The sequence below is a fragment of the Alosa alosa genome, chromosome 7 (genome assembly GCF_017589495.1).
Source record: "Alosa alosa isolate M-15738 ecotype Scorff River chromosome 7, AALO_Geno_1.1, whole genome shotgun sequence".
NCBI lineage: Eukaryota > Metazoa > Chordata > Actinopteri > Clupeiformes > Clupeidae > Alosa > Alosa alosa.
Genome location: NC_063195.1, coordinates 14,572,101 through 14,591,330, shown reverse-complemented (window position 1 = coordinate 14,591,330; position 19,230 = coordinate 14,572,101). Strand labels below are relative to the sequence as shown.

Genomic DNA, 19,230 nt, shown 5'->3' with positions numbered 1-19,230 from the left:
AGGTGTGTGTGTCCCCAGGTCAGGAGGCAATACAGCAGGTGGTGGCAGAAGTTCAGGCCCTCCGGCGACGAGCCAGGCTTCTCTGGCGTTGCCATGGAGACAGAGCAGGACGCTCCAGGCGGTCGACAGAGACGGTCTGCCCTCACTGGTGACAGATGATCTCTTCACTCCTGCTCAGGCCCTGATTGGTGGAGCAGTGGGGGACGTGCAGCATTTACCTTAGTTTAATTTAGTGTCACAATTCCACAGATTGATAAACAATAAAGATGTGCAAAATGGTGCAAAAGAAAAACAATACACATGTTTTGTTTTGTGAACAAAAACGATTTTATTTAAATTTAGCTTTTCATTTACAGATATACATAAAAGACGACTCTTTAAAAGTTTTTCAAAAAAACCCTTTCATCAGGTCCATATTTTATGCAGTAATAGAGTGCGTAGTTCCAAGTGTTCAGATAGCATGTATTCCCGAAGATGCTAGCTCACTTAGTATTTCAAGAGGTACTCTCTTTTGCTTAAGGTTAAACACACACACACACACACACACACACACACACACACAGACACACCCCTCACACACACAACCAACTACCTCAACACAAGGTTTCAACTTTGGAATCCCTGGCTGTAAATCAGAGACATTTCATTGGTAAACCGTTGGGGTTGAGCAACATGTAGCCTGAGACTGTGTGCCACATCACCATGGAGACCAGCGCCACAGACGACACACACACATTTGCTTCTTCTCTCCACTGACTAGGGCCGCTCTTTGACTGCAAGGCCGCTAAAGTATAACGCTACAATACGTAGCAGCTAACGCCACAGTTTCAAGTGCAAGCAATTCCATAAAGAGATTTAGAAATTATAATTACTTTTTTCTCTTCTTTTTTTTATAAAAAAAAAGCAAATATAAACAGCAGAACAGAAAACATACAAAAAAAATGTAAAAACAAAGAAGTACAGAATGACTGATCTACTGTGTTTCACTGGTGCAATACTGGCAGTGACCACATGGAGGCAGCATATCTCAGGGTCCTTAATCAGCTGTTGCAGAATGAACAGCTTCCTTGTAAACACAAGCCCTAGACACAGGATGTCAGTTTGATAAGAGTCAAATATATTCCCATACTTATTTATATCAAAATAAATATATGTGGCCTTTGAGTCCATCCTTTGTGTCAACAACAGCAACAATAAAAATAATAATCTAGCTTGTCCTGTCAATCCTGTGATGGGGCTGATTGGTTGGCATGCAGCCTTCCCAATCTCCATCTTGGTGCTTTGTTTGCGGGCAATGAAGCGAAGTGGGGGGGTCAAGAAAGGGGGTGGTTCACGACGCAGGCAGCACCTGGGCGATGGTGTCGCGGGCGCTCTGGCTCAGCCTCTCGGGGAACTTGACCTCGAACTCGACCACGAGGTCGCCGCGACGCTCAGGGTGCTTGGGCAGGGGGAGGCCCTCGCCCGTCATGCGCCGCTTCATGCCGGGGTGCACCACCGCATCCTGCATCGCCACGGTGACCGTGCGTCCGTCCAGCGTCGGCGCGTTTACCGTGCAACCGCAGAGAGCCTGAGAGAGAGAAAAGGAGAAATGTTATTTTGTGCCTTTTGAGATTAATGCGTCTTTTTGTCTCATTCGTTAATGCGTCTTTTTGTCTCATTCATTAATGCGTCTTTTTGTCTCATTCATTAATGCGTCTTTTTGTCTCATTCGTTAATGCGTCTTTTTGTCTCATTCGTCGTTAATGCGTCTCTTTTTGTGCCAAAATTGGCCACATACACATTTCCTGTTTGCCATGACAGTAAAGCTCTTTTTTGAGAATTTTGAGAGGAACGGAGAGAGAAAGAAATAACAAAAATAACAAACTAGAGGAGGAGTGGGGGGGCAACGAAAAGAAAAGAAAGAAAAAAGATGATCACAAGTATTAAGGAGCTAAAGGGGGTAGAGGGGGTGGGGGAGATCATGCATCTACAAATGTGTCATAAACTGCAATTCCCAGCACACCTCACCCTGAAGGAGAGAGAGGGAGAATTAGCTAATCTCAGGGCACGGTTGATGTGTTGTAACAGGTGTGGCAGAAACAGGTGTGTCAGGGCGGAGAGGCCGGAGGAGACATTCCCCACGGGGTCCACTGAGACCGCACTGTCTAGTACTACTACTACTACTACACACACACACACACACACACACACACGTCCACTTGTCAGGCAGGATGAGAGACGGGGAGACGATAGAGAGAGGAGGGGGCAGAACCTTCATTAATAATCATGTACTGATACAGAACTGAACTGCACTTCAAAAGTTATAAAAAAAGAAAAGGAAAAAGTTTAAAACTAATACTTAGACTTAGTCAAATACCTTTCAAACTAGCTGTGAGAAAGATGATTGGAACTGGATCACTTTTAACAGCTAATGTAAACGTAGCCTTGTCAAAGAATATTCTCGACTGCCTGGGACGACTTGGTCAGCAGACTCATGTCAAAAATGACGTATGTGCTTTTCACAGGCTAGCTGCTATGGTGCCAAAACAAAGAATGTTTACAGATACAGAACTGAACTGCACTTCATTCTCGTTTTCTCCAAGAGTTAAAAATTAAAAAAGGAAAAAGTTGAAAACTGATACTTAGCCAAATACCTTTCAAACTAGCTGTGAACAAGACGACTGGAACTGCATTCACTTTTAACGGCTAATGTAAACGTAGCCTTGTATTAGGGGTTTGCACGGCGTGTCATCAGATTTGGACGTTGCCATATTGGAGATACTCACCTCATTAGAAAGCATTAGGCACTGAAGTAAATTCCTAACATTGTCAAGGAAAATGGTTAGTTATTGCCGTGTTTTAGGTTGTACCAATAGGTCAGACTGAGAAAAACATCTGGTGTAGGTATCGACTTCCAAAAGTTATTAAAAAACCAGGGAGAAAGGAGAATAATGCCAGAAGTTAACAGAGGAAGGGGGGCGCTTGTGGTTGAACTTGGTACTTCGTCTCCCTCACCCAACTCTTATGGATCTGCGCTGCCAATAAACAGTAATTTCTCGAAACATCGCACATTTTCTTGTGGTCCAAGTCCTGCCCTATATGCCTTTGCATCTTAGACGCATTTTGATGAGTTTTTCTGTTGTTTAGACACGGCTACAATCACATAAGATATCCAAAGTGCATAATACTCCATTGTACTTCATTCACCGAGTATCGCCAATATGGCCGCGCGTGCTGGGTTACCATGGTTACCGGCCAGAACGTGACGTCCGTGCAAACCCCTAATTAGGGCCTACTGCCAAAACAAAGAATGTTCTCGACTGCCTGGGACGACTTGGTCAACAGACTCATGTCAAAAATTACGTATGTGCTTTTCACTTAGTATTAGGCTAGCTACTATGGTGCCAAAACAAAGACTGTTCTAGTCTTCACTTTTTGTGCCAAGTCATTAAAGACGTTTCTGAGATGCCTTTAATGCCTAAGAGGTCAAAGGTCACTCACCTCCCTGAGTGTGATCTTGGCCGGGTAGACGATGTCGGACCCGTCGCGGCGGAAGACGGCGTGCGGCTTGTCCTTGACGACGAAGACGACATCAGCGGGGATGTTGCTGGGCGTCTCGTCGCCCTCGCCGGGGAAGGTGATCTTGGTGCCCTCCTTCCAGCCTTTCTTGATGTCCACCACCAGCACCTTGTCCTCGGGGCGCGTTGTGCGCCCGTCGGGGTTCAGCCGCTTGCGCGAGATCTTCATCTTCTTGGTGCAGCCGGTCATCACCTCGTCCAGACTCACGCGCAGCTCGTGGACCACCGGCGGGTCCTTCTTACGCTGGCCAGAGCGAGAGCCCATGCCACTGCCACCGCCCATTCTGCCCGTGGAGAAGGACATGCCGGGCATGCCGCCGGCCATGTTGGCGAAGTTGGCGAACGGGTCGTCCGTGTCCATGTCCTCGATGCCGCTGTTGCGGCCGGCGCCGCCAAAGAGGACGTCGAAGGCGCTGCGGCCGCCGAAGAACTCGGAAAACATGGCGTGCGGGTCGCCCTGGAAGGTGTAGGAGAAGTTGGGGCCCATGCCGCCCATCCCTCCACCACCAGGGACGCCACCCTTCAGACCTGTGGCAGAGAGAGACAGAGAGAGAAAGAGAAAGAGAGAGAGAGAGAGAGGGAGGGAGGGAGAGAGAGAAAGAAAGAAAGAGAGAGAGAAAGAGAGAGAGAAAGAAAGAAAGAAAGAAAGAAAGAAAGAGAGAGAGAGAGAGAGAGAGAGAAGGAAGAGGTTTAAAATGTATCTACTGAACCAGCATTTTGTTTTTTACTATTACCTACCACACCTGTGATATTTCAACATCCAACATAACCATAGACAACCTATCGATTCCTCTAATTGGATCAAAGGCAGCAATGGAGAGAGGGAGTGAGTGAGTGGTAGGAAGACTGAGGAGAGAAAGTCTACAGAGTCTACTGTAACTTGACTTAGCAAAACAGAAATTCAATAAAACAGGAAGCGGATCATCTACTCATTCACTATATCTAATATATAGCCAATCAGTATATGGTGGTTATTCACTAGCCTACTTTATGGCGTCTAATCACTATGTAGTGCACTATGTACTATGTGTGTGTGCGCGATGCAAGTTAATGTTTGTATGTGTGTGTGTGTGTGCGTGCGTGTGCATGCACTGGGGTGTGGCTCACAAGAACTACATTAAAACCAGGGTGGGGAGTTGTGTCTACATAAACAGCGTTTTATTTTGTATCGATGACAAATCTGTTAAGGGTGTTCTAACGCTAAAATGATAACTGGGGCGCTGGAAGAAGTTAGCTAATGACAGCTCTAACGGTGACAGTTATTACACTGTTGGTACAACGATGATTAGACAACATTTAGAATTTCACAGGCCGTATACAAATAAAACATTAGCTTCAGCAGATTAAAGACAGCTCTGTGTGAATTTCATTCAGAATCGCGTAAGGATTTGCACTGTGTGTGACTTGTGCGCGAGTTCAGTCGGTACGTTTCCGTTCATGAACTTGCGCTGACAGGGCCCCGGGCGCGCATGTTCAAAGCGTCCGCCCATATCTGACGCGTTGACTGACTCGAAGTTTCCAGCAGTCTCGCGTCTATCCAGAGGGCGAAAGCCGACGGAACTTGTCTGGGGATAGGGTTCCCCGGTTTTCACTTGACATTACCTATTTAACCCATAATGTTAACAGTAAGGTTACACATGGATGGATCGTCAAATTTTACACCAATGCGAGTCTGCGTCGTACCAGGCCAACTCCATGCCAATGAATAATTTGCAGGTGCTTGCAGCTTTGCTATTCTGGGTCAACCGCGTTCGGGATTAAAGTCAGCTTATGCATGCTGGATCTTGCACACACTCGCCCAATTCTACACATCATGAATGTCCACCAAATAGAGTAACTAGTTGCGAATTTACAGTCCGATAACGTCATTCACGTTCAACGTTACTTTTACTTTGACAGGAGGCCAACCGGACAGGTGATGTTTGATAACTCTGTGGATAAAACAAAACAACTCACCGTCTTCCCCATATTTGTCGTAGATGTCTTTCTTCTTTGGGTCGCTAAGTACATCGTATGCCTCAGCGATTTCTTTGAATTTCTCCTCAGCGTCTGGCGACTTGTTTTTGTCCGGATGATAGCGCAGCGCTTGCTTGCGATAAGCCTTCTTGATCTCATCGTCGGACGCCCCTTTCTGTATTCCCAAAACGGTATAGTAGTCTTTACCCATTTTCACCATCGGGCTTCACTTCAGCGAGCCAATCACCACAGATAGATACAAAGTGTGTTAGCTAGTTAGCTAAATTAACTTGCTGTCAAGTTCGACGACGGCAACGTTCGCTCCGCACCGTGCACTTTTGTGCGCGCGTTGATTCGACCTAAGGTGAAACGTTAGTTTTGAGCAATGATATATATATATATATAAACTTAATTTAAGTAAATTGCACTTGCGACTGCCGAAGAGCTGGTGCGCCCAGGAGCTGTATGACACAGAGTAACTGAACTAACATTTACGATGCCCAGTTTATGAGGACCTCCCTCACAGCCACTCATTATGTAGACATGCAGAAACTTCGAGAGTATTCTGCAAGATTCAGGATTCTAAACAATATGTCAACCCCACCCCTTCTGTTACGTCACAATATAACAGTAGAACATACACGCCCCACTGATCACGCCCTTGTGAACTACCGAATGGTGCACCTAGTGGTCAGGAAGTATTTTGTTTATGGGTTAACTTATCGCATAATAAATAAACAAACCCTTAAGACATACAATGGAAAATGAATCCTCCATAATCATGTTAACATTTATAGGATTTGGGAACACAAAATTAAATGTAATGAGCAATGGTGTTATGCAAGTAAGTAAGTAGGCCTAAGTAAATTTTATCGTACAGGATCACGAAGTGCTTTACAAAAAAAAAAAGCATAGTAGTGAAATAGAATCGAAGGATGAATAAATACAACATATATTTAAACTTAACGAAAACAAATAAAATGAACAGGGTGTTGTGAATCTAAAACAAATGAGTCTTCAGTGGCCCCTTATGCAATTGAGTTATAGTACATAAGAAGACTTTTTGTAAGGCATCTTTAAAGTACCCATACACCACTGTGGCCATTCAAAGTGCTTTAAGTCAGATGAGTAGGCTACTCAAAGTTAATGCTTAGCCTAATGCAAATGTGGCCCTTGCAGTGTTTACACTGAAATTCAGATTTAAATAATTTACAATCAGCACTTGCCCTTCAAATGTTTTGAAGGTCTATCTGTTGTAATTTCTTCTACCAAAATATTTGCATGCAAACCTTTGTTTTTATTGGAGATGAATAACAGCTAATAGTGGACAAAAACACCTAACTGTATGTACTCAGAGCGGCCAAAGCGTCCAAAGCTTCCCTGGACTTTTTTGACAAGCGTCCTTGACAGAGCGACCAGAGCTTCTTTGGAAGCTCAAGTCGGTGGCGGTGTGTACGTACAGTAATAGGATTTTGGCGTCTGTAGGCGCGTCATTTAATTCAATTAAACCATGTACAAGCATTCGTTCAGATTCATCGGTCCATCCTGCAATGCCTCACACACATTGGCTGCTTTCGTGGGACATCGTGGGATGTTTCTGACGCTAAACCGACGCGCCGACAGCTCCTTCGTCTTGTGATTGGCCGATTCAGCTGTCATGCAACTTGGATGAAACTGGAGTTTAAACTGTCTGCCACCATGAAGCACTACGAGGTAAGACTGGAATCTGTATCGTTTTTTTGCAAAATTGCAAATAGCCATCTAATAGTGTGTCCTTACTTCAGACAGAATTTCGATTGTGTAATCAACCCACATTGTGGGAAACTTGCTTAACCATAGGTTATTGTCGAAGAGAGGCTGTAAGCTTAGGGAAACAGACAGGCTATTGTCACCCTGTAACGTTAGGGATTGCCACATTGTGGTGGAGATCAAATTAAATTAACGTCAGTGTGGTCTGTGTGACTCTTGAGGCAGATTAGCATCTCTTAATATTTGACATGGCCATATTTGGACTATTTAACCCTGCATGAATAGCTTTTACGGATTACAACAGGAAGTCAATTTAGTAAACCTCAACGTGAGCTGATATGCCTGATAGCTAATAGCTAGCTATATTGTGTCATCCTGGGTGTGGGTAGCATAGCCAGCCGTGTACCTAGACAATAAATCATCAAACAGCAAGCTCGTAGTGATGCGCCCAATAGTTTGGTAGTTCACTTGATAATAAAGAAGACTGTTTGATGAGTTTTTGGTGCCCCCAGTTCAGTGGTAACATTGGCGTGAAGCCATTCATGGACTTATCCGATAGCCAAGAACATGGTTAGCTAGTTTACAAGATGCGACCATGCATTGCTAGTGTAAAGGCGTGGGGATGTGGATAAAGCAGGTGATTTTCGGTGGTGGAAGGCAATCTGTACACTGTGTTGTGCAAGCTGTAACGTGTGCAGGTGAGCCACCAGAACCGGTGCGACACCTTTTCCTGGACTTGCTTTACCTGTCTCCCCCGACACATACATCAAATACAGGTTATTTATCTACACGCTAGCGTTACTGTGGACATTCTCGGGATGCTTTCGTGTCGTCGTTAACGTTAGCCCAGCGACTGTTGACAGCCCAAGTAGGCTAGCTTCCTTGCATTGCGTTAGAGAAAGGAGTTCAAGGTTATCTCAGAAACACACATTCATCCTACCCCGGAAATGGCTGTTCAATATTGTGTAATCTTTGTTAATATTCAAACTGTCGACAAGTTAGTCTATCGATTTCTGCGTCAGGAAGGAAATAGGCCTACAACCAAGCTGGGTTTTTTCCACAGTAGTGTCAAGTCACCTCACTCAGATTTAAGGATATTGTCATATATCCCCGTCCATGTAATTATTAATTTATAAACTTGAAGGATGTTTATTTTCGTTGTTATCTGATAATTGCATCACTTGTAGCCTATGTTTTGCAACTGGATGCTTCAAATTGCACCAGAAACAGCCATGTAATGGAACAGGGTTGTCCACACGGGTGCGATAGAGTGCACTACACGCATGAAACATGATGACTCAAGTTTCGTAAGGTCGAGTGAGCAAAAAGAGCGACCATGCATTATTCTGTAATTATGCCTCTTTTCCACATGCATAACTTACTGCAGTATAACTATTGAGAGTCGCCATGCATGCGATGTGTCTCAGAGTGGTAAAATACTCACCCAAAGTGAAGTTTTGATGGTTGACGTTATGGGGGAACCCTGCGGTGAAGCTGATACCTGGTCATAGCACGCAGGCCGTGGTCCGTGGAGAGCTCAATCCCATTGTACACAAACGTAAGCATTATTTTGACTCTACCTCCGAAGCAAGCAAATTTGTGTGTCTCTCTCTCTCTCATCAGATTGTCCACAGCTTGAGTGCATGCGCCTGTGCATATCTGTGTGCTGTGCGCAAGCGCTATCAGAATAGATCTCTTGAAGTAATGGCATGACCAGCAGGACAGTCGTGTGAAATTTGAGCTGAAAATTGTAACGCCCCCCATATCTCCCCCATATCTCTCTCTCTCTCTCTCTCTCGTCCCCCACTTAACTCCTATGCGCTGTTCGTTATTAATAAGATGCAAGGCTCATATTTGGAACATTGATTGACATGAAGGAAGTAAAATGGTATGTGCATGTGTGGGTGTGTTGAGGTATGGCTTTAGAGGTGGAGGGTGGGGGTCTAATCTGAAATGTTTCGAGATATCAGCCATCTATCAGATCCACATGAGCCAGTAACTCTTACACCCCTATGTGTCCTGTGTGTGTTTGTGTTTGAGTGTGTGTTTGAATGTGAATGTGTCAAATATTTGTAATAGTAACTGCCAGGCCTCCCTCCAGGGTCTGTGTGGAAGCAACTGCTCTCTTAGGCATAGAGTAGCCTGTTGCTGTCAGACATACAACTCTGTGTATAAGAGGGGGCATATAAAAACAACCGTGTGTTTGTGTGTGTGTGTGTGTGTGTGTGTGTGTGCGTGCGTGCGTGCGTGCTCATGGTTTAGAGGGGAGTGTCTCTGCGAGAAGAGTAGTTGCAGTGTGTGTATGTGGGACCAAAAATAATCATTCTGTACTGCCGTCTGGTAGAGTGTTTTGTGTCATGGTGGGGTGTTTCCATGTGTTGCCATTACACAACCAGAATGAAAGCTATAATTAGCATGTGTGTGAGATTCGGGGCTAGCCCCTGGGGTAGTGCAGGGCAGGGTTGGGGTGGCCGGTGGGTGGTGGAGGGGGTCTGTATCAGGTGGAAGGTCAGAGGTGCCTGTTGAGGCCCGACGGGATGGTTCCCCTCCACAGCCACTCCACTTCACCAGCACTCGCAAAACACTCGGGACGCACCTCCCTCCATTAACCGTTATGGAATGTTGGAAAATGAACGTTCCAAAAGAATATCTGTGTTTCTTGAATTCAACATAGAATTTTAGAACCTTGAATTGTTGCAGAACGGAATCTTATGTTAGAATGTTTAAAAAAAAAACACACACACCTTTAACCTCCCTCCAATAAATCCAACTGGTTTATTTGGAGATGTTAAACAAAACACCAGGGACCCCCCCCCCCCACCCCCACCTTTACATCCGTAAGAGTTGGTTGGTTGATCTGGAAGCTTCTCTGTGTGTTTGGAGATGAGGCATGTTAGAATAGGACAGTTCAACCGTGGGTGTGTGTGTGAGCACAGGAGATAAGGGAAGGAAATATAGAGAGTTGAGATGACGTCATCAATGAAGTAATGGTGGGGGGTGGGAAACTCTCTGAAAGACCCAATTGCTCTCTCTCTCTCTCTCTCTCTGTGAATGAGAGAGAGAGAGAGAGAGAGAGAGAGAGAGCAGCAGAAAATGGATGAGGGTGGGAACATGAAACAGGGTGGAGAAGTGGGAGAGTGAAAGGAGGAGCCGAGAGTGGAAGAGGAGGAGAACGAGTGTGAGAGGAAAAGAGGTCTAGAGAGAGAGGGAGAGAGAGAGGGGTGACGAGCAAGTGAGGAGTGAGCGAGCGAGCGAGAGGGAGAGATTTATTTCCACAGCTGAAAGAGCGTGCCACTCTCAACCCACACCGTGGTGGCCTGACTCGAGAGAGTGGGGGAGAGAGAGGGCAAGAGAACGGGAGAGAGAGAAAGAGAGAGCAAAGAACTGAAGTTTAAAAAGTTGGGAGGCGGGGGGACAACACAAAAGAACACAGAGACAGAGGTATAGAAGTGAAACACCATCCAGAGCCCTTAGTGGCAGAGGACCGAAAGCTAGATCGTCAGACGGACAGACAGAGGGACAGACAGACAGAGGGACAGACAGACAGAGAGACAGACAGAGCTAGATCGTCAGACGGACAGACAGAGGGACGGACAGACAGAGGGACAGACAGACAGAGGGACAGACAGTGGACATGGATGCTCTAGCCCTTGAGGCCACGTTGCCCAGAAAGTCCCAGAATGGGGCTCTGGCTACTGGCCCCCCCATCCCCATGCCTGCTAAGCGCAAGCCGGCCAAGAAAGCTAAGAAAGCTGTTGTCTTTTTCGAGGTGGAGATCCTGGACGGCAAGACCAAGGACAAGCTCTGCTTCCTGGACAAGGTAAGGAAGACACACTTTTTTTTGGATTTGTACATTTTAAGGAGATTGAGAATTTAATGATTTTGTAATTATTTATTTTTATTGTTTATTCCATGATCTTGTTTTGCTTTTGATTTTCATCTTCTGAATGGTGTGTTGCATTTACACTGATTCATTTAAGCAAACACTTCTCATCCAAAGTGTTGTTGATATGTCGGATAGTTTGAAATTACACCGGAGAGAGATTTGGCCGGACACACACTTTAATCACCTGCGATGTTTACAAGGCCAGCCTAATTTATGATCGCTGAATAAATAGCACAGGCATATTGTACACCGCCACTGCTACTGCATGTCGGCTAGTATAGCCCTCAGCAGAAGTTTACATTCATAAGCCGTTTGTGTGTGTGTGTGTGTGTGTGTGTGTGTGTGTGTGTGTGTGTGTGTGTGTGTGTAAATGGGAACCCATCCAAAAGTTAGCTGTGGAACCCAATATGATTAGTTTGCCTTTGCAACCAAAAAGAGACCTTTTGGAATGCAATTTATATACTTTGGTGACTGCTCTGTGGAGTTGGTGTGCGCGTGTCACTGTCTGCTAGCCGCATTACCCCATGGGTCTGCACTACCTGACACCTTTTTGGATGGGTTTAAAAGCGTCTTCACACTTTAGGGTAGGGGTGGGTGGTGGAGGGGGTTGCGGCTCTACCGGGAGTGTCCGGAAGCCATTCCAGGGGGATTAGCAGGGGATCTCTGGACGATTTCTCAGCCTAACCAATGCTCCAAGCCATATGGCATCTGCCTACGTGAAGAGGGGAAGCCCTTGCCTTTGTGATGTCATGTGGAATGTGGTGACGGGAGAATTGTGATGCAATTTAGGGTTCTTTTTGTGATGTCACTATAGTCACAAAGTTTAAATTGGAATGCATAGACCAGTCGGTTCTATGCCTGTATCTCTGGCACCGGTCTGTCCAAACATGACCTGGACACACTGGGCACAGACTTGACCCTTGACCTGCTACAGATAAGTCATGAACCCCCGTCAGTGCGATGGTGCAACATGACTACAGGCGTGATCACCTCATAGGGTATCCCTTCTTTTTATAACATCAGGAGAATGACTGACACTTGGGCTACATGCCTGACAGACACTGGCTATTTGACTGGTTTAGACCCCTGTCACATGATGTTTACAGCACTGCCTGGTCTACAGTTCAATTAGTCAATATAAGCAAATACATTATTCTTATGATTGTCACCATTAACAACATTGTAAAACTTTATTAACTGTTGGAGATATTGTATTGTAGGATGACTGTCCGGGCTTATTCTGAGTGTCAGTATAGGGTAGGAGAAACAGTATGTGTTTTTACTTGATTGTTGGTTTATTCATATGGGACTGTGGACTATACCATCAGATTATGGGTGATTTCAATGGCATGTGAACAGAGCATCAGAGAATTAATGACATTATTGCACGTTGTGTCAGTGACATCATAAAAGGCTCAACAATTTTGAGGGAAGAAAACGTTTGGTGATGTCACAAGAGGATGATATGTTTGGGGATGGCCTACCACATTTATAGTCTAGGTCAACCCACCCGAAACTGTAAGCAAATTTGAATTTGCTCTGCAAGTCCATGTCGAAAGGATCCAACTGTTGCCCAAATTTCCAATTTTCACGTTTTATGATTTCCAGGGCCATAACCAGCAGTGAAATTAAACTTAAATTGGTGCATTAAACTGTTACCAAATCATTCAGAAGTGCAGTATAAACATATTTCTTGTACATTAAGGTTTTTTACAACATCATTGATATTTTAACACAAAACCCATGCAACATATTGATCTTTTAAACCATTGTCTATATATATATATATATATATATATATATATATATATATATATATATTTTTTTTTTTTTTATCCCTATTCATGTACCGGTAGTGTTTACTATGGGATTGCACCTGAGGCCAGGCCCAGGGCAGTGAAACTGGTTTGTAAGTATAGTATAAATCATCTGTTCTTGTCTAGTGCTTCAGTATGGTCTCTCGCTCTCATTGTCTATTCACACATAGGCAAACACAGAGACGCAAACACATCACTCTGTCACAAACACACACACAGACATTCACTCTGACTCACGCTCAGGTTGAAATTGCATTCTTTCTCATATCTCCCTCATGTATTAATTGGCAGGTGGAGCCCAATGCTACCATCGGAGAGATCAAGTCTATGTTCCACAAGAGCCGTAAGTACAAGATCTTCTATTGTAACCACGGCGACCAATCACAAGCCCCATTTGACCCCCCCCGGATCCGATCAGAGAGCAGTAACTTAAGGTCAGCCAATTCCACTCAGATGGTTGAAGCCAGCCAGCCAGTCAGACAGTCTGTCTCCCTAACCTAAAACCTTAGTTCCATGGCCTCTGTAGAGTTCGGTGTCAGCCAACAGGATTTTCTCATTAGCGCAATCTCCGCAGCAGAAGATAGGAGGACTAATGGGTGAAATTAGCTGGCTCAGAGTATAGCTGCTTTTAACTCGTCATCAGACCTCGGTCGTCACACACACACACACACACACACATACACATCACACACACACACACACACACACACACGTCTGGCTTTCTCTGGGAACAAGTCGACGTTAAAAGGGTTTAGGATTTAAAAATAAATACAGCTGTGTAAGGGTACATACCCTGGCCAGTGGTGGAATGTAACGAAGTACAAATACTTTGTTACTGTACTTAAGTAAATTTTCCATGTATTTGTACTTTACTTAAGTTGAATTTATAGTGCATACTTTTGACTTTTACTTCATTACATTTAACAGCAATTATCTGTACTTTTACTCCGCTACATTTCTACAACACCATCGTTCCTTTTTACGATACATTTTATGATTAGATTTTTTTTCTCTCTGACAAACACGTTTGTTTTACCAGGGGCGGGGTTGCTACCAAAGATTCTGGAGCGCTACGTGCCCAGCTTCTAAATCTTTGAAACATAAGCTTCTAGTCTAGACCAGGCAAAGCGTGAGCTTGTAGCCATCTGCATTCGGTAGACTATATTCACCAGACCCATGGCTACACTGGACATGCAACTGTGTTCTGTGCCTTTCTCTGTCTGTTATCTGCAGCGTTAGGGCCTCCTCTGCGATGAGATTGCTATCCAGCGGATCAGCGGTTACAGACTATGTCCATGCTTCTGTCACATCGCGTCTGATCATTTTATGCACAAATGAATGGTAGACTATTATAGAACCGCTGGCTAAAAAAAACGTAGAATTTTCCAGATTAAGAAATATTTCTTAATTGTGTGTGATCAAATAAAGAGGCATTGCCTACAATTGGGGGGGTAGAAATGTGGCTCATTCAATGTCTATGTAAATCTCTTAAAGTGAAACTGAACCTAATCATAAAGACACCTTTCTCAGCAACTTTTCTGTTCAATCAGCAGAATTGGCATTACGATCCACCCGACGTTTCCCTGGTCTACCCGTTAAACTTCAGGCTCTCGTGTTTTGCTGAATGATATTTTACTCAGCAGATCACCCTAGTAGATAACCAGAATTACAGTCTCTAGAATTTTAGGTCAGAATGTAAACTGGGCCACAGATGGTAAGCACAATTGCATTAGCTTAAAACTATCTAGTCGAAAGTATAACCTAAAACTAAGCTTAATTAAAATGCCACAGCCCATACTAATTTTTCTTTTTAGAATATAGATATTAAGAGAATAAATCATTATGCAAATACTTTTACTTTTAATACTTAAAGTACATTTAAAAGCAGGTACTTTTTACTTTTACTTAAGTAGCGTTGTCATTGTGGTACTTTTACTTTTACTAAAGTAAATATTTCTCTGTGTATTTGTACTTTTACTTAAGTACTGAGATTCAGTACTTCCTCCACCACTGACCCTGGCAGATTTTGAAAGATCTGTGTCTTTTAAGAAAGCACGAGTGATCAGGCACAACCCTTTTTTTTTTTTCTTTTTTTTATGGGATTCAAATTAAACCATTAGGCGTCAGAGAATAATGCACTACTTTTACATTACATTACATTACATTACATTTAGCAGACACTTCTTGACCAAAGTGACTTACATATGTCAGCTATATTACAAGGGATCACATTGTCCCCGGAGCAACTTGGGGTTAAGTGCCTTGCTCAAGGGCACAACGGTGGAAGCCGGGAATTGAACCGACAACTTTCAGGCTACTGCACGCTAGCCCAGTTCCTTAACCACTACACTACCACCGCCCCAGTACTTGCAGTCTGTTGTGGAGAAGTACCTTTAAGGTAGATGTGCCCAGTCTGTTGCGATAGTTATGGAGAAGTACCTTTAAGGTAGATGTGCCCAGTCTGTTGCGATAGTTATGGAGAAGTACCTTTAAGGTAGATGTGCCCAGTCTGTTGCGATAGTTATGGAGAAGTACCTTTAAGGTAGATGTGCCCAGTCTGTTGCGATAGTTATGGAGAAGTGCCTTTAAGGTAGATGTGCCCATTCTTCTGGCCTTCATGTCCTGTACATTCTTGGGTTGTCTTACATGAACTGCATGTGTGAGATCTCCACCAAAGGGGCTCAATGATATTGAGGTCAGGAGGCTTTGATGGCCACACCAGAACCTTCACTTATTTTTACTGCAGCCAGTGGAGGGTGGAGGCATGAAGGTACACATAGTCATACGGAACCGTTAAGGCACAGGACGTTAGGTTCAATACAGAACACTTTTTTTTGCATGTGGACCATGTTTGATGTTCGAGTTGACCATATGTCAGTCTAGTCAATTAATGTCAAAAAAACATATTTTCGAAATACTATTCCCGTTGTGTATCAGCAATATTGTCAGTGAATGTTTTCATACTGGAAATGAAACGAACCGTTTAAATTTGAAAACTGTTTAAAACCGAGGTACCGTTGTGTGTTTTTTTTTTTTTTGTTCAGTTACACCCCTGCTGTAAACTCCAAGTGCATCACATGCACAGCTTTCGGGCTGATGAGAGTAAATAGTTCTTTAATATTTTCTGATGATTCATCTTACCATCATCAGAGATCCATCTTTTTGCTCCATTGCAGGCATGGTGCACAAGAGCTACGAAACTCAGTGACTATTTATACACAGGCACCAATCACAATCAAACATGTCTTAGGTGTGAAAACGTACCCCTGATTGCCAATTAAACCAGGGCGTGTCAACATGCGTATTTATTATCTGGCCAAACATTCAAAAGTATGTCAACTTTTGATCAGGGCCATACATTTTTAAAAAGGGCACACGATAAAAAAAACTGGCCAATATTTTTCCAAAGTCTGCCTTATGAGCACAACTGTAACACAGTAAACAGTAAACAGCAAAAACAGCAACAAATACAACGACAAAAACAAAATCACACGAAAATGTATCCGTTTATCTCTTTGTCTAGCATGATTTATAGCTGTAGAGGTGTAGGCCCACGTCTTATTAGATAAGCCTTCAAGAGTCCATATTGGCATAGAGACGTGAAACGATTAAAACCCAAAGTATTTTATCCTGTGTGTTGAACCCATGTGCTAAACTCTGATACCTCATGACAGTCTTACTTCTGTGTTTCACCGCCTCTGCTGAGGTTGCATCACACGCGTCAGGTGTTGACGTTTGTGATAGTAATCCGCCTCAATAACCGAACTGCAGTCTTGTGCCTGTAAAACTGGTCAAAGTGAAGTAGACTTTAAGGCAAACCACAGCTAGTCAGCGGACTTAATGGAAAAAAACAATATATGTGTGTATGTATGCATCATGCATGATTATGCATTTGAGCCAAACCACAGCTAGGCAGCGGACCTAATGAAAAACACATTATGTGTGTGTGTATGTATGCATCATGCATGATTATGCTTTTTTATCTCCAGATCCCCAGTTTTACCCAGCCAGGCAGTCGATCCGCCTCGATGCAAGTGAGTGTGAACCTTCAAATGGCTTCAGTAGTTCTGTTATTTGGTGTGTGGTTGAGATTTGGAAATGTATATACGTTTGTCACATTATTTTGTTCAGTCTTGATTTATGGATGAGTATTACACGGCTCTTCACAATGCAAGTAGAACGCGCCATTGACTTGAATGGGATTTCCCAAAGTTCTAGCGGTCATTATTTTCGACTAGAGGACCTCTGACTCCATTCAAAAGTGAAGCAGACGTTTGATCAGCTGTGTTCTAAAGAATGTTTGATTCAAGTTCAGCGTGAGTTGTTGCAAACTATTTGTTTCTCAGCAAAAGGCACAATGAACGGTAACAAATAGGCTATAGCGTAGGCTATGTAGGCTAAATAGTCATATAATGGGGAGTGTATGGTTTTGTTTTTGCAAGTAGCCGTGTAATAAGCAGTATAGTATAGTATATATACTCTTTTGATCCCGTGAGGGAAATTTGGTCTCTGCATTTATCCCAATTCGTGAATTAGTGAAACACACACAGCACACAATGAGGTGAAGCACACACTAATCCCGGCGCAGTGAGCTGCCTGCATCAACAGCGGCGCTCTAGCAGTGAGGGGTTAGGTGCCTTGCTCAAGGGCACTTCAGCCGTGCCTACTGGTCGGGGTTCGAACCTGGCAACCCTCCGGTTACAGGTCCGAAGTGCTAACCAGTAGGCTACGGCTGCTCCTGCAAGCGGGGTAATGTTTAGAACGCCGGTTCGCCCTGTCGGGACTTATTTTCCCAATAATGGCCGGCATTCTAAACATTATCCCTTACGTATGGTGAGTGGCAATGTTGGGACACTAATGCGTTGGTGAAAGTTGAGGGACAACCTGCTGGTACAGAGTAGTCATGGCAGTCTGATGTAAATGTATGCCAAATGTATTCAATCTGTATGGTATTAGAATGAGGGTAGAATGGATGAGTATCTGTGGTCGTGGTTGTGTTGGAGCTTATGTCTATGGTGTGACTGAGTGCATTGTGGGCTTGTGGTGCAGAGGGGAAGTCACTGAAGGATGAGGACGTCCTACAGCACCTGCCTGTGGGTACCACGGCAACCTTCTACTTCAGAGACCTGGGGGCCCAAATTAGCTGGGTTACGGTGAGTGTACACGCACACACACACACACACACACACACACACACACACACACACACACACACACACACACACTCACTCAAACAGAGATGAATATGCACACACACACACACACACACACACTCAAACAGAGATGAATATGCACACACATACACACACACACACACACACACACACACACACTCAAACAGAGATGAATACAGACAGACATACACAAATAATGTGCGTATTATCACAAATATACATGCACACACAAACCTCTCACACACAGAGAGACAAATAATGTGCGTATTATCACAAATATACATGCACACACAAACCTCTCACACACAGAGAGACAAATAATGTGCGTATTAACACAAATATACATGCACACACAAACCTCACACACACAGAGAGACAAAGAGAGATGAATACACACACTCACACACACACACAAACGCATCTCTGCCACGCTTCACAAATGCATCTAATCACTACAGCGGGCCAGATAGGCATGTGTGTGTGTGTTTATACTAGTGTGTATTTGTCCTTGTCAACACTAATCACAACAGCAGGCCTGTTGGGCTGACTCATCTCTGTGTGTGTGTGTGTGTGTTTGTTTATTTCTTCAAAATGTTTGTTTATTTGTACGTGTATATCTGTGTCTGTGTGTATGTGTTTGCGTATCTGTGTGAGTTTTGGTTGTTGCGTGCGTGCGTGTGTTTTGGGTGCATGTGTTTGGCAGTGTCTGTCTCTCTGTCCTGTCTGACTCTCTGTCCTGTCTGACCTCATGTTCATGTCTGTGTCTCGCCCTAGTGCTAATTTGTTGTGGCACACCAGGCTCCATGCGCTTTCACATTAGCTCGAGAGTGTGTGTATGTGTGAGCGAGAGGAGGAAGAGAGAGAGAGAGAGAGAGAGAGAGAGAGAGAGAATAAGGTGGGAGAGTTATAAGAACTTGGGAGTGGGGTTTGAGTGTGTTGCCTGGTTGCTATGGTTTCTTAATTGCTTTGCTAGGTACCTAGCTAGCAAAGAAAACTGAAAAACAAATGTTAAACTGTTTGGCAGTTTCACTAACATAAAAGGATCTCTAGTTATCAAGGAGAGAGAGAGAGAGAGAGAGAGAGAGAGAGAG

General features: G+C 44.0%; 2 protein-coding genes across 6 annotated transcripts in view; one reads left to right on the top strand and one right to left on the bottom strand.

Moving 5' to 3' along the window:
* Positions 1 to 303: 303 nt before the first annotated feature.
* Positions 304 to 9,293, bottom strand: dnajb1b (DnaJ heat shock protein family (Hsp40) member B1b). 2 transcript variants are annotated; one of them, XM_048247177.1, is made up of 3 exons: positions 8,707 to 9,293; positions 3,481 to 4,085; positions 304 to 1,567 (listed from the first exon to the last, which is right to left on the bottom strand). In XM_048247177.1, the coding sequence occupies exons 2-3, from the start codon at positions 4,051 to 4,053 to the stop codon at positions 1,331 to 1,333; spliced, it is 810 nt and encodes a 269-aa protein (XP_048103134.1). In that variant the 5' UTR covers positions 4,054 to 4,085; positions 8,707 to 9,293; the 3' UTR covers positions 304 to 1,330. The 2 variants fall into 2 exon arrangements, with proteins under 2 accessions (XP_048103134.1, XP_048103133.1); XM_048247176.1 differs by lacking the exon at positions 8,707 to 9,293 and adding an exon at positions 5,514 to 6,147.
* tecrb (trans-2,3-enoyl-CoA reductase b) overlaps positions 7,123 to 19,230 on the top strand; it is a 17,594-nt gene continuing 5,486 nt past the window's right edge. Inside the window, exons 1-5 of one of the 4 annotated variants that reach the window (XM_048247179.1) lie at positions 7,123 to 7,226; positions 11,032 to 11,082; positions 13,257 to 13,308; positions 16,955 to 16,999; positions 18,015 to 18,118. In XM_048247179.1, coding sequence (XP_048103136.1) covers positions 7,182 to 7,226; positions 11,032 to 11,082; positions 13,257 to 13,308; positions 16,955 to 16,999; positions 18,015 to 18,118 — 297 coding nt within the window. In that variant the 5' untranslated portion in view covers positions 7,123 to 7,181. Of the gene's footprint in view, positions 7,227 to 10,452; positions 11,083 to 13,256; positions 13,309 to 16,954; positions 17,000 to 18,014; positions 18,119 to 19,230 lie in introns of those variants that run through there. The other 3 variants (XM_048247181.1, XM_048247180.1, XM_048247178.1) reach the window with 3 other exon arrangements.